General features: G+C 39.0%; 1 protein-coding gene across 1 annotated transcript; it reads right to left on the bottom strand.

Annotated features, from left to right (window-relative positions):
* Positions 1-1,819: 1,819 nt before the first annotated feature.
* LOC142167244 (secreted RxLR effector protein 161-like) lies at positions 1,820-2,473 on the bottom strand. Its single transcript, XM_075227404.1, has one exon. It carries the CDS (start codon positions 2,471-2,473, stop codon positions 1,820-1,822), a length of 654 nt encoding a protein of 217 aa, XP_075083505.1.
* Positions 2,474-13,969: the final 11,496 nt, after the last annotated feature.

The following is a 13,969-nucleotide window of genomic DNA, read 5'->3' as shown; positions in this document are numbered from 1 at the left end:
TTGAAACGATGAATCACACCTCAATTCGAATTCAATGAACTTTGAAACTTCAAATTTCTACAACTGATGGCGAAACCTATCAAATCACGTCCGATTGACCTCAAATTTTGCACAAATTCACATTCAACATTAAGTACCTGCTCCAACTTCCGGAATTGGAATCCGACCCTGATATCAAAAGGTTCACTCCCGGTCAAACTTTCCAAAATATTAACTTTTGTCATTTCAAGCCAAATTCAACCACGGACCGCCAAATCACAATTCTGACGTGCTCCTCAGTTTAGACTCACCCAACAGAGCTAACGAAATCATCAGATTACTCAAAAGTTAAAACTTGGTCAAAGCTTTCAAATTTAAAGATTCTAGCTGAGAATCATTCTTTCAAATCAATTCTGAATAACCTGAAAACCAAAACTGATGATTCACATAAGTTATATTACATTATACAGAGCTACTCATGCCCTCAAACCACCAAGCGAAGTGTAAATGTTCAAAACGACCGATCGGGTCGTTACAGGGAGTTGCTCCATCACTAGCAAATTGTAACATGTATTTGAAACTTATACATTATTCAACCAGGAAAATTTCATTCCACTACTCCATCATGTTTAGCTGTTCACACAAAAAATTACATTTGGTGTTGGGAAATGACAATGGGGAAATGATAACAATACTGCTATAATATTATTTGTGAGCGAAAACACACCAATTGGTTTTAGTCGTGCTATGCACTATCCTAAGAAACTATTTCAACAATGTAAAATATCTTCCCATGGTTAAACAAGCCTACTACCTCAATTTATTTAGAGAATACATGAATCAACAAAATATTAATTTACAAATTCAGCTAATAAGAAAAAGGAATAAGACCAACTAAATTGGAAAGAAAATTAAAGGAAAGAAAGAACAAAGGCGTAAGGGAGAGAGGAAATAGAAACAGGAAGCATTTCTGGTCCATCATCATTAGAGAATAAGTGCCTATTTATAGGCTTATAAATAGTTTTAAATATAGATAAGTGTCCATACTCTTGTCCTTAATCACCTTTGCAAATTGCCACTCTAATGTTTCTTTCCATGCATAGTGACACTTGGTTTAAGACACGACACTTGGACTCATTTATTTTGAAAATATCACAACATGCCCCCACATATTTTCAAAATAATAAAAAGGATAGAATAATAAAACTTGCTGGATTTGTATGGTCCAAATGCAATAGGTTTGGTGTCTTTTGGACTATGAACAAAACTTAAACTGATAAAATTTAACTCACAGAATTACTGGTGAAATATAATATTTCTATGAACCAATAATTCTTATTGTAAGTTAAAAATTTTATCAATCATATTTCGACCATCACAATCTTGATGTTCAACGCGGTTTTGTGCCACTAGGCCATGCACGTGCCTGGTAATTCATGAGAGCTCTAGAGACTAGGCCAAAATCTCATAGGAGCGGCCTCACTCCTCTCTCATATAGATGAATTCATCAAGTGCATACTGCTTTTAAATACACCATCCATAAGGAATATGAATTCATTAAGAGTTATAACTCATCCTCTCAATTGGTAGCAGTTAAGTACTCTCTTTTAGTGTGTCAGTGTCAATATTGACTTGTTATTACCCATATGAACCTACTTTATGGGATCTCCAATCACATAGGTTGTGTTACCATCTCTATTGACAACATGTCGGCCTTAACCCCATCTCTATTGAGGTTTGACGAATTAATTTTCTTCCCACATGAGGATCGGCCAAATTTATCTCTAACTTCACATAGTCAATAGAAATTATTCCATCTCTCAACAGTTGTTTTATGACATCATCTCAGTTTCATGTGTCTACTTTTACAATTATAAGATTTATTCATTGTAATAGCTATTGCCGTTTGACAATCACAATGCATTGACACATGAGGCAATACGTCCTTTATTAAAGGAATATTAGCTAAGAAGTTTCTTTGCCACGCAGCTTCAGAACCAGCTAACTCCAGAGCTAAAAACTCTAATTCCATAGTCGATCTAGCTATGATCATCTGTTTAGCAAATTTCCACAATATTGCACCACTACCAAGGGTGAATACATAACAACTAGTGGATTTTGTCTCATCTGAATCAGAGATCCAGTTTGCATCACTGTACCCTTCTAAAGTAGAAGGAAATCCACTATATAGGATACCATAATTCACGGTTCCTCTCAAATATTTTATTAGTCTAGCTAATGCAGACCAATGCTCTCTGTTGGGATTATGAGTATATCTACTCAGTCTACACACAACATAGGTTATATCAGTCCTTATAAAATTCATTAAATGCATCAGACTCCCAATAATATAAGTATATTTAGACTGAGCAACTGGATCACCATTATTCTTTTTCAACTGAGAGTTAGCATCAAAAGGAATGCTCACAAATGTGACATTAAAATATTCAAACTTCTTAAGAAGTCTCTCAACATAATGTTCTTGTGACAACATTATTCCATCTTCACTCCTTATAATTTTAACTCCCAATATTGTATTTACTTCACCCAGATCTTTTATATAAAATTAGCATACAGAAATAATTTAGTACTTTGCACAATATTTAAATTTGTATCAAATATAAACATGTCATCAACATACAGATATATTATCACATAAGCATTGTCTACCACTTTAGTATAAACACATTTATTGTAATGACCCGGTCGGTCGTTTAGAGTATTATAACCCTGTTCCCCAATTCACTGCTCAATTTAAGCTTTACAATTATTTTATGACTTGTCGGGGTAGTTGGTTCGGGTTCGGAAGGAATTCGGAGTGAAATGAGACACTTAGTCTCATAATTGAAAATTTTAAGTTAGAAAAGTGACCGGATGTGGACTTATGTGTAAACGATCTCGGATTTGAATTTTTATGATTCCAATAGCTCTGTATGGTGATTTTGGACTTAAGAGCATGTTCGAAAATTTTTTTGGAGGTCCGTGGTGGAATTAGGCTTGAAATGCCGAAAGTTGAATTTTTGGAAAGTTTGACCAGGGGGTTGAATTTTTTATATCGGGATCGGAATCCAATTCTGAAAATTAAAATGCCTTTGTTATGTCATTTATGACTTGTGTGCAAAATTTGAGGTCAATCGACCTTGATTTGATAGGTTTCGACGTCGTTTGTAGAAACTTGAAATTTCAAAGTTCATTAGGCTTGAATTGGGGTATGATTCGTGGTTTTAGCATTGTTTGAGGTGATTTGAGGGTTTGACTAAGTTCGTATGATATTTTTGGACTTGTTGGTATATTTGGTTGAGGTCCCGGGGGGCTTGGGTAAGTTTCAGATGGTTAACGGATCAAATTCGGACTTACAACCATTGCTGGTATTTATGTTCTATTTGTTCGCAGAGGAAGGAACGCGATCGTGTAAGTGTATTAAGCTGTGCTTCGCGGATGCATGGACGAGGTCCCGTTCGCGCAGAAGGATTTGAGCAATAGAAGAGAGGAGGCAATTACTCTACGCGATTGCATAGGGATGAACGCATTCGCGTATGGTTGAGAGTAAGTGTTCCGCGATCGCATGAGTGATTCCGCGTTCGCGTAGGGTAACATGTGTGGGCAATCTGCTTGTGCTTCGCGATTGCGAGGCCATTTCCACGATCGTGATTAGGCAAATCTGGTCAGACAATGTTTAATCCAAAATCTAGGGTTTGAGCCCATTTTTCATATTTTGAGCTAGAGATCACGGATTTGAGCGATTATTGAAGGGATTGTCGTGGAGTTGATTGGGGTAAGTATTTCGTACTTGGTTTTCATTAAATCCCATGATTGTATCTTTAATTTTATCATCTAATTCGTGATTTGGGGTGGAAATTTGGGGAATAAGATGAAGTGTTCTTGAGTTAGATTTTTAGGGTTTTGAATGGGATTTTGTTATCGGATTGGAGTAAAATTGATATGGTTAGACTCGTGGTTGAATGGGCTTTCGGATTTCGTAACTTTTATCGGGTTCCGAGACGTGGGTCCCACGGGAAAAATTTGAGCTAAATTTTTGTTTTTTATGGAAAATTTATATTTTCATATGAAATTAATGCCAATAAATTTAATTGACTGAAACGAATTATTTGTGACTAGATTCGAGGCATTCGGAGGCCGATTTGCTAGGCAAAGGCATAGTAGAGTAAAGAACTTCACATTTTGAGGTAAGTAACAGTTTTAAATCTGGTCTTGATGGTATGAAACCCCAGATTTTTGTGTCATGCGACTATTCTGGAGGTGACGCACATGCTAGGTGATGGGGGTGTGGGTGTGCACCGAGGGGATTGTGACTTGGTCCGTCCCGTGGAAACTGTAAAGTTGAATAACTTGTTGATAGTTATGTGTTCCCTACGTGTTGTGGAAATTTGACTATAAGTCATGTTAGAAACCATGTTTAGGCTATATGTTGGTATTGTTGGGACCCATAAAAGTCGTGTACATGTTGAATTATCTGCTTCAATTGTTGTTTTATACTCAGTTACAGTTTACTTGATTATTTTATCTCAGTCTCTATTGTTCATTATTGATGTATCATATCATTGTTGTTTGGGCTGATTTCATGATTGTTGAGAGCCCGAGAGACTGGAGAGCTTTATGACTGAGCGAGGCCGAAGGCCTAATTGTGAGATATTATACTATACCACGTTAGTTGGCTGTGCAACACGTGAGTTGTCCGTTCGAATCCTTATATTATACTATAGCACGTGAGTTATCCATGCGGATCCAGATAATTATATTATGGCACGTGAGTTGTCTGTGCAGCACGTGAGTTATCCGTGCAGATTATAGCGCTTGGGTTGTAGGAGCCCCTCCGGAGTCTGTACACCCCCAGTGAGTGCAGGTACCCATTGAGTGTGAATGCTGAGGGATGGGAGCCGAGTGGTTGAGTGGTTGTGACGAGTTGAGTGATTGTTGCCCTGAGAGGCTATACTTGCTTTTCATTTGTTGTTGCACTTAGTTGCTATCTGTCATTTTTGTGAAATCTCTGAAAGATTTTATATCCGGATTACATGAACTTGGACTGTATAAAATTGATTTGACTTAAACTTCCGAATTTTAAAGCATGTCTATTTTTTGCTGGAATTACTGAAAATGAACTATAACTGTGTAGTTCGTCACTATCTTCAGTTTGTTTATTATTGTTACTTACTGAGTTAGTTGTACTCATACTACACCCTGCACTTGGTGTGCAGATCCAGGTGCTTCTGGTCATAGCGGGTGTTGATTCTCTCACACAGTTGATTTTTCGGAGATTCAGAGATAGCTGCTGTGTTTCGCAGACCTTGTCTCTCTTTCCCTGTCTCCTTATTACTATATTTTGGTCTTAGACTATTATTGACCACACTTTTCCAGTCTTATATTCATATTAGATGCTCATGTACTCAGTGACACCAGGTTTTAGGGAGTGTTCGTATTAGAAATTGTGGGATTTTGTATTGAATTTAAATATTATGTTTTCAAACTTAAAAGAAATTGTGGTTTATTGATAATTTTGGCTTGCCTAGTATCGAGATAGGCGCCATCACGACAGGTTGGGATTTTGGGTTGTGACAAGTTGGTATCAGAGCCTAGGTTACATAGGTCTCATGACTCATTAGCAGGTCTAGTAGAGTCTTGCAGATCGATACGGAGAAGTTTGTACTTATCTTCGAGAGGCTGCAGAACCCTTAAGAAAATTTCACTTTCTTGTATTCTGTCGTGCGTATTTGTTGATTCCGGAAACTAAATTTTTGTTATTCTATTCTATCACAGATGCTGAGAACACGCACTACCGGATCGGGCGGTCAGCCACCAGTGCCACCAATTAGGGCCGCGAGAGGCCGGGGTCGTGGTAGAGGTAGAGGTAGAGGTGTTGCACCTGTAGTACCACCAGTTGCTCCAGCTCAGGAGCAGATTCCAGATATAGCTGAGCCGATAAGACCAGCTCAGGCACCAGCTGTACCCATTGAGATTCCAGGCCTTCAGGAGACTTTGGCCCAGATATTGACAGTTTGCACTGGTCTTGCTTAGGTGCTTTCGGCTCAGGCCGCACCTGCCACTTCTAAGGCCGGGGGGAGGTACTCATACCCTTGTTGCCCGTACTCCAGACCAGGTAGTACAGGGACTTCAGATACCGGGGACACTACCAGTCCTGCCGGTTGCAGTTGCTCAAGCCCCGGTAGTTCCTGTTATAACAGATGAAGAGCAGATGAGACTTGAAAGATTTGAGAGGCTTCGACCTCCACCATTTAGCAGTACTGAGTCAGAGGATGCTCAGGGTTTTCTGGATAGGTGTCAATGAATGCTTCGGACAGCGGGTATTCTGGAGACCAATAAAGTCTCGTTCACTACTTTTTAGTTTTTTGGGGCTGCCTTCATATGGTGGGAGGCTTATGAGAGGCACAGGCCGGTTGGTGCAGTACCACTTACATGGCATGAGTTCTCCGTTCCCTTTTTTGAGAAGTTTGTGTCGCAGTCTCGTAGAGAGGAACTGCGTAGACAGTTTGAGTAGTTACGTCAGGATGGCATATCTGTGACACAGTACGAGATGTGATTTTCTGAGTTGGTTCGTCACGCAGTCTGGTTGGTTCCCACTGATTGGGAGAGGATTAGGAGGTTTATTGATGGCCTTACATATCAGTTGGGGTAACTTATGACTAGGGAGAGAGTATCTGGTTCTACTTTTGATAAGGTAGTTGACATTTCTCGGCAGATAGAGATGGTTCGTAGCCAAGAACGTGGAGTGAGAGAGGCTAAGAGGCCTCATGGTACAGGTAAATACAGCGGTGTTCCTTCAGGGGGTCAATTTTACCGCGGTAGGGGTCGTTCTTCCAGACACGCTCAGATGGGTCGTCCAGCTCATCGTGGTGCATCATCTATCCACGTTTCTTACAATGCTCACTCAGGCCAGTCTTCATTCAGTGCACTACCAGCGCAAAGTTCTCATCATGCCTTGTCCGCTCAGGCTTCTACAGGTAATTCTTCGGGTTATCAGGAGCAGCAGTTCCGTCAGAGAAGGGGTTGTTTCGAGTGCAAAGAATTTGGTCATTTCAAGAGAGATTGTCCTAGGCTATTAAGTGGGGCTCCACAGTAGAGTCCTAGACTTACGGCACCAGCACCATCAGTTCCACCACCCGCCCAGCCAGCTCGAGTGGTGGTCAGGCAGCTAGGGGTCTCCCAAGAGGGAGTAGGCCGATCAGGTGTCGGGTAGGCCCGATTCTATGCTTTTCCTGCCAGGGCAGATGTTGTTGCATCAGATGTAGTGATCACAGGTATCGTTTCAATATCCCACAGGGAGGCTTCTATATTATTTGACACTGGTTCTACTTATTCATATGTATCATCGTATTTTTCTCATTATTTAAGATATGCCCTGTGAGTCCTTAGTTTCACCTGTTTGTGTATCTACAGCGGTGGGCGATATTATTACTTTGGATCGTGTGTATCGGTCGTGCGTGGTAACTATTGGGGTACTGGAGACTAGAGTTGATCTCTTATTACTCGGTATGGTTGATTTGGATGTAATTCTGGGTATGGATTGGTTATCTCCATGTCATGCTATTCTAGACTGTCACGCAAAAATCGTGACGTTGACGATGTCGGGGGTTGCCAAAGGTTGAATGGAGGGGTTCTCTAGATCTTGTTCCTAGCAGGGTGATTTCTTATTTGAAGGCCCAACGTATGGTTGGAAAGGGATGCTTGTCATATTTGGCCTTTGTGAGAGATGTTGATGCAGATACTCCTATTATTGATTCAGTACCAGTTATGCGAGACCTTTTGGATGTATTTCTTGCAGACCTGCTGGGTATGCCACCTGACAGGGATATTGATTTCGCTATTGACTTGGTGCAGGGCACTCGGCCCATTTCTATTCCTCTGTTTCGTATGGCACCAGCTGAGTTAAAAGAATTGAAAGAGCAACTTCAGGAACTCCTTAAAAGGGGTTTATTAGGCCTAGTGTGTCACCTTGGGGTGCACCGGTTCTGTTTGTGAAAAAGAAAGAGGGTACTATGCGGATGTGCATCGATTATAGGCAGTTGAACAAAGTTACAATCAAGAATAAATATCCCTTGCCGCGTATTGATGACTTATTTGACAAGCTTCAGGGAACGAGGGTGTTCTCTAAAATTAATTTGAGATCTGGGTATCACTAGTTGAAGATTCGGGATTCGGATATTCTAAAGACGGCATTCAGAACTCGTTATGGCCACTATAAATTTCTTGTGATGTCTTTTGGGCTAACCAATGCCCCAGCAGCATTTATGCATTTAATGAATAGTGTATTCCATCCATATCTTGATTTATTTGTCGTAGTATTTATTGATGATATCTTCTGGTGTACTCACGTAGCCAGGAGGAGCATGCACAATACTTGGGTATTGTATTACTATTACGCCCCATGTTTTTGTACGTGAAAGTACGCCATAAGTAAATTGATAGAAGCTCGGAAATGAGATGGTACATCCCGCATTTTTGTATGTTAAAGTTTCGCCTTCAATTAATCGACGTAGACTCGGGGATAAGATTATCTTGAGATTAACGTATTTATGCTATTTATAACAAGCGATAAGTAAGTGTCATGAAGGGTAACGGATACACGAATTAAAGAAAATGAGTTTCGTCAAAGGTTACCGATTTGGGATAAAATACAGTCCGAGCTATAATACTCGATATTTATGGACTAGTACCATACAAGGTACCATATGACCGTGATAGTATGACGTATAAAGTATATTAAAAATAAATAGAATTTTAAGTAATTTGAGATAATTCTTAATTATGCGGGTAATTGATTAATTACCGGGTAACGGGACATTACCTAATTACCTAATAAGTGGATAAAAATTAATATTTTCCCACCCCCACCCCCACGTGGCAGCAAGGAGTTAACCAAACAAATGACTAAGGGTCATTTGGGATTAGGTGGCAACCTAATGTATGGATTTCAAGACACTTCATTTAGGATTTTAACTACAAGTAACATTTCATTCTCAACAATCAGATTCCTAAATTCCTTACACATTCATTTCATTCCAATATTTTCCATATCAAAGACACTAACGTTGGCCATTCTGATAAGTTTTCAATTTCTCATTTTCAAACACTACAAATCAGATTCTAAACCTTACATTAAGCAACTTGATTCCTACAAGTTTCAACAATTCCAACGAGAATTATTTACACATTGGCAACGTAAGATTTTGCGATTCTAAGGGAATACGGTGCTACCTTTTCCAAGAACATCATATGGATTTTTTCCTACTCCAGATATATTAAGGCTATCCCTTCTTTCTTTTTGGTATGATCCAAATGATACAAAAAGAAACGAGCAAATGCACAGTTTCCATAAACGACTCTATTCATAGAAATATTAGGGGTGTCTATATTCTTGATTCCCCATGTGAATTATTATTATATCTTATGTTCATGGGTCTAAGAAAAATATGTATTTGATAAAATTTATCCGACAGGCATATTATTTTTATGACATTCCGAGAAAAACTTATTAACGTATTTCTTAAGGCATATTATATTTATGACATTCCGAGAAAATATTATTAACGTATTTCTTATGCATTTTATGCATTTATACATATACATTGACCCATGACCAGATGGCGTTATATACGCGTATATATGTATATTATATGTATATGGGATATGGGAAAAGGTTATGGCGTTATATACGCACCACCACCTGATCAACTGGTATACTTTGATGATTTGCCCACAGTGGCCAAAATGATATGATGGGATTCCCTCAGAGGCTTGATGATGTTATGAACGCATATACCAATGCATGGTATGACATTTATACGCATATGCATGACATTATAAAAATATAATGGTTCACAGAGCTATGCAGACGTACATGTCGAGTCTTGTAGTCCATGTTTCTCTCATGTATATTATTTACTGATTTTCATTCCTTACATACTCGGTATATTATTTTTACTAACGTCCCTTTTGCTTGGGGACGCTGTGTTTTATGCCCGCAGGTTGATATACAAATCGAGAGTCCTCCAAGTAGGCGATCAGCTCATTGGAAGATGTTGGTACACTCCATTTGTTCCGGAGTTGCTTATGTGGTCAGTATGATTAGGACATGTACTGATTTGTATGGCGGGGCCCTGTCCTGACCTTTATGACAGTTATGTACTCTTAAAGGCTTGTAGACATAAGTCATGTACGTGAAAGATTGTACGACCTTGTCGGCCTATGTTTTGAGTTTATAAATGATGATGATGGCCTATTAGTCTTGTATACCACATGTATATGATGATGTAATAAGAAAGATACGTTATGTTGGTACTCGGTTGAGTAAGGTACCTGTGCCGGTCGTGGCCAATCGGCTTGGGTCGTGACAAAAGTGGCATCAGAGCAGTTCTTTCCTAGGGAGTCTACAAGCCATGTCTAGTAGAGTCTTGGTTATAGGTGTGTTGTACACCACACTTATAAGCAGGAGGCTACAGGGCATTTAGGACTGTCACTCTTTCTTCTTACTCTAGATCGTGTGGTAGAGCTCAGTTGTAAGAAATCAATTTCCTAAACTCTATCTTATTCAGAATACAACGATACATATATCCAAAAAGACGGTTGGTAAGAGATATAGCTGTGGAAGAGTTGAGTCAGAGGAACTCGATTTTGCATCATGTTTATGATGAGTAAATGTGAAGTTTTCAGCCGAACATGTGTGTAAGCTTCTTGATAAGGAGCCTTAAGGTAATAATATCTACCTATATGGTGAAAAGCAATGAGAGATTGAGGAGGTAGATATAAGTTTCAACAAGTAAAAGAAGCAAGATGAAAAAGGGTAAGAGCTTCCCAGCTAATGAAGATTATCGCAGTGGAATATAAGACTTTTGGGTTACCTTCAACAATAATAGAAGTATGTACAATTGGCCACACCCATCTCATTTATGCCCTATGGGGGCTAACATAATTAGTATAAGAGAAGGCAAGAATGTCAGGATCTAGCTGGGGTTAAGGTAACCCAAAATGGTGGATGGAGTTTTAGCATTAGTTGACATTTTCGAAGGATATTGAAAATGTGCTAATAGATCTCCTTGTAAGACACTCAGATGGTGCACTCTAGAATAGTATAGCTAGATATAAATACTAGATTGTTCAAAGATAGGCACTGGAATCCTGAAGGGATAAATATTACCTTAGTATGGCTCCCATCCCTAGTAAAGAGAGAATATTAGGCACCCCCAAGATCTAATGGATGGAGCAAGGGGAGCTAAAAGCAAAAGAATGTCTTGTTCGAGTTTTCAGAATAAAGTGATAGACATAAATATTAGCAGGGAAATAAGAAGAGAGTTAATGAAGCATTATGAGTAAGATGTGATACATGGATGACAACGGTAGATCAAAAAGATGACAGTATTATAGAGTCTATAATCAACTGAAGGAAAGGACGAGAGGTGACATGACTTGAGACAACAAAGAGTATAGGCCATAAAGTCATATCCTCACTTCGAAAAATAAGTTTATGACTCCAATGTGATTACCAAAAGGAAATATTAGACCCCAGAGTAATAAGAAATCAGCATGGACTAATGAACAAGATAAACTAAACATGAACTAGGTACTGAGTAATAGTCGGCATCATGAGAATTTCAGAGATTGCATCCCGGCAATAATAGAATGGACGACAGAAGAATACCCTTTAAAGATCATTTAGGAAGACGCTTCCCTAAAGCAAGAAAGGTGGGTGAAATTAAGCTTAAGGGATTGTCTGTGCCAGTTACACTAAGTGTCACACTCGCGAGTGAGGAATTTCGTTATCCTTGGTACAGAAGGATTGCCGCGAGGCGAGTAAGGATCATCGATGATGTGAAAAGATGCCAAAGATGAGAAGGTAAAACATCTATACGTAGATCATCATAGCACTAAATATTAGTGCTCCCCTGAAGGGGGAATATGGTGTGATGTGGCATTAGTACTCCCCTAAATGGGGGAATATGGAGTGATGTGGTATTAAGTCAGAATTAAGCGGTTCTAGTAACTATGGAATGGTAAAAGAATGCGATAAAAAAATGAAAAAGGGATGAGATTGCACTTATTCAAATCCTACAGATATGCTATGATTCCATAACATTGTACAAATACGACGTTAAGGAGACGAAGTAAGGGTTCCTGTCTGAGATGTTATTAATAAATAAGGAGCCAGTGCGAGACGTAAGTTAAGACAAAGGAAATAACCCAAGAAAGATTACACGCAATATTGATATGAGAATGGGCCAACGAGTAGTTAGTTGTTGATTCAGGAAGAGCCTATTATGGCTAGACAAGAAGATACAGACAAATCAACAGATCGTGCAAGACAAACATAGTGAACCCCAACATGGAGGATTCAGTCTCGCAAATATGACATTGTAATACTTGAGATATATTCATATAGGAGTTGGGGTAGTCAAAGGTATCGTAAGTGTTACAGAAATAAAAGAGAATGCCACTGGAAAGACAATCAAAGTATCAGCCTAGAAGTAACCCTACAAGTACAAGAGCGTGGAGGTAAGTAACTACGGATAATTATAGGCGAGGAAGGACATCGTAAATTTCGTCGAGTATACATTATAACAAGCTTGCAACTTTACAAGAGCCAGAAGGTCTCCTTAAATACTACAATGAAAGACTAGCTGAGGAAGTAAGGAAGAAGGCTTCAACCTAAGCTCAGTGACCTAAGGAGGAAATGGTCGTATAATAACAGTCTCACAACAACATTGTATGCACTCCATAAGAAAATGGCACTTATTGTGGCTAATGAACGGGAAGTAAAATCAGAAGTAATATTCAAGATCATATGGGTTGTATGGAATTCCAATGTGTAGGCACTAAGGTAAGCTAAGTATGCACGCAACAAGGGGGCAGAAAGACCAAGAAAAGTAATTGCTTACATTTAAAGAAAGCTGAGAAGGAACAAACAGAATTATTCGATTAATAACCCAGAGTACGTTATGAACGCACTTAAGAGATCGGAGCTTTATACATGCAGCATATGTGTTGACAATCATATAGGTATAGAAGACTCCGGTATAAGTTAAAAGAAAATAATTGAGCTCAGGGCATAGACAAAGGATTGAATTGTTAGAAGATTGTGTCATTAATAGTCCATAGCGCCCATGAAAGGCTAAAGTAATAACTAATCCCAAGAGCCGCATATCAGAAGATAGTTTGAGCCTACATAAAGGCTGATCAGAAGGAAGAGGAAACTAAAGAGTAACATCAACTCAGTAAATCAGGAGTCTGATTATTGGACCAAGAAAATTTTAGACCTCATGATTGAGAACATTGCAAGATCACTCTTAAATACAAGAGAGATAGTACATTAGCCATATTCGATAACGGCTCTACGATAAAGCCAGTAAGAAAAGTACCATCCTTATAAGAAGTCAGTATGAATCCCCCACCGGATTGTGTGTGCACCAGAGGTGCAAGTATTATAATACAACTTCAAGTTGTGGATATGAATTATACCTATGTGAAAGGGAGGTCGTGAAAGAGATAGAAGATGTGATGTTAGATTTTAAGATAAGTAAGGTAAAAGTGAACAACGTACGAGATACTTAAATGCATAAGGTTGGGAATAGTTCGTACTGCGGATAGAAAGCTAAAAGCGTGGGGATTTAGTATCCAGGAATGATAGCGGCGTCATTAGTGACATATCTTCCAGTCGAGGATTTCTAGGTATCGAGAGGTCCAGTTACGAGAGTAAAGAAGAGTTAGAAATGATGCGATGTCTCACTTGATGTTCCAGAATAACTCAAGTGAATCTATTGTACAAGCAAGTTGAAGGAAGGTTGCGAGTAGTATAAATGAATATGTGTAGGTCGCAAGCTAAAGTATGGTAGAGCGACAAGGTTTTGGAAAGACATGAGTAAGAATAAGGAATGGCAAGTGAGAAGGTTACGAGAATGGATAAGTTATCGGGATTAAGCCCATGAAGACAAAAGCATTGATGGTTTCTCTAAGTTATAGAAAG

The sequence above is a fragment of the Nicotiana tabacum genome, chromosome 2 (assembly GCF_000715075.1).
Source record: "Nicotiana tabacum cultivar K326 chromosome 2, ASM71507v2, whole genome shotgun sequence".
Classification (NCBI taxonomy): domain Eukaryota; kingdom Viridiplantae; phylum Streptophyta; class Magnoliopsida; order Solanales; family Solanaceae; genus Nicotiana; species Nicotiana tabacum.
This window is presented reverse-complemented; position numbering and strand designations above follow the sequence as displayed.

Bases quoted from the DNA above. Each gene is read 5' to 3' on its own strand.
- LOC142167244 (XM_075227404.1), bottom strand. From the start codon at position 2,473: ATGTTGTCACAAGAACATTATGTTGAGAGACTTCTTAAGAAGTTTGAA.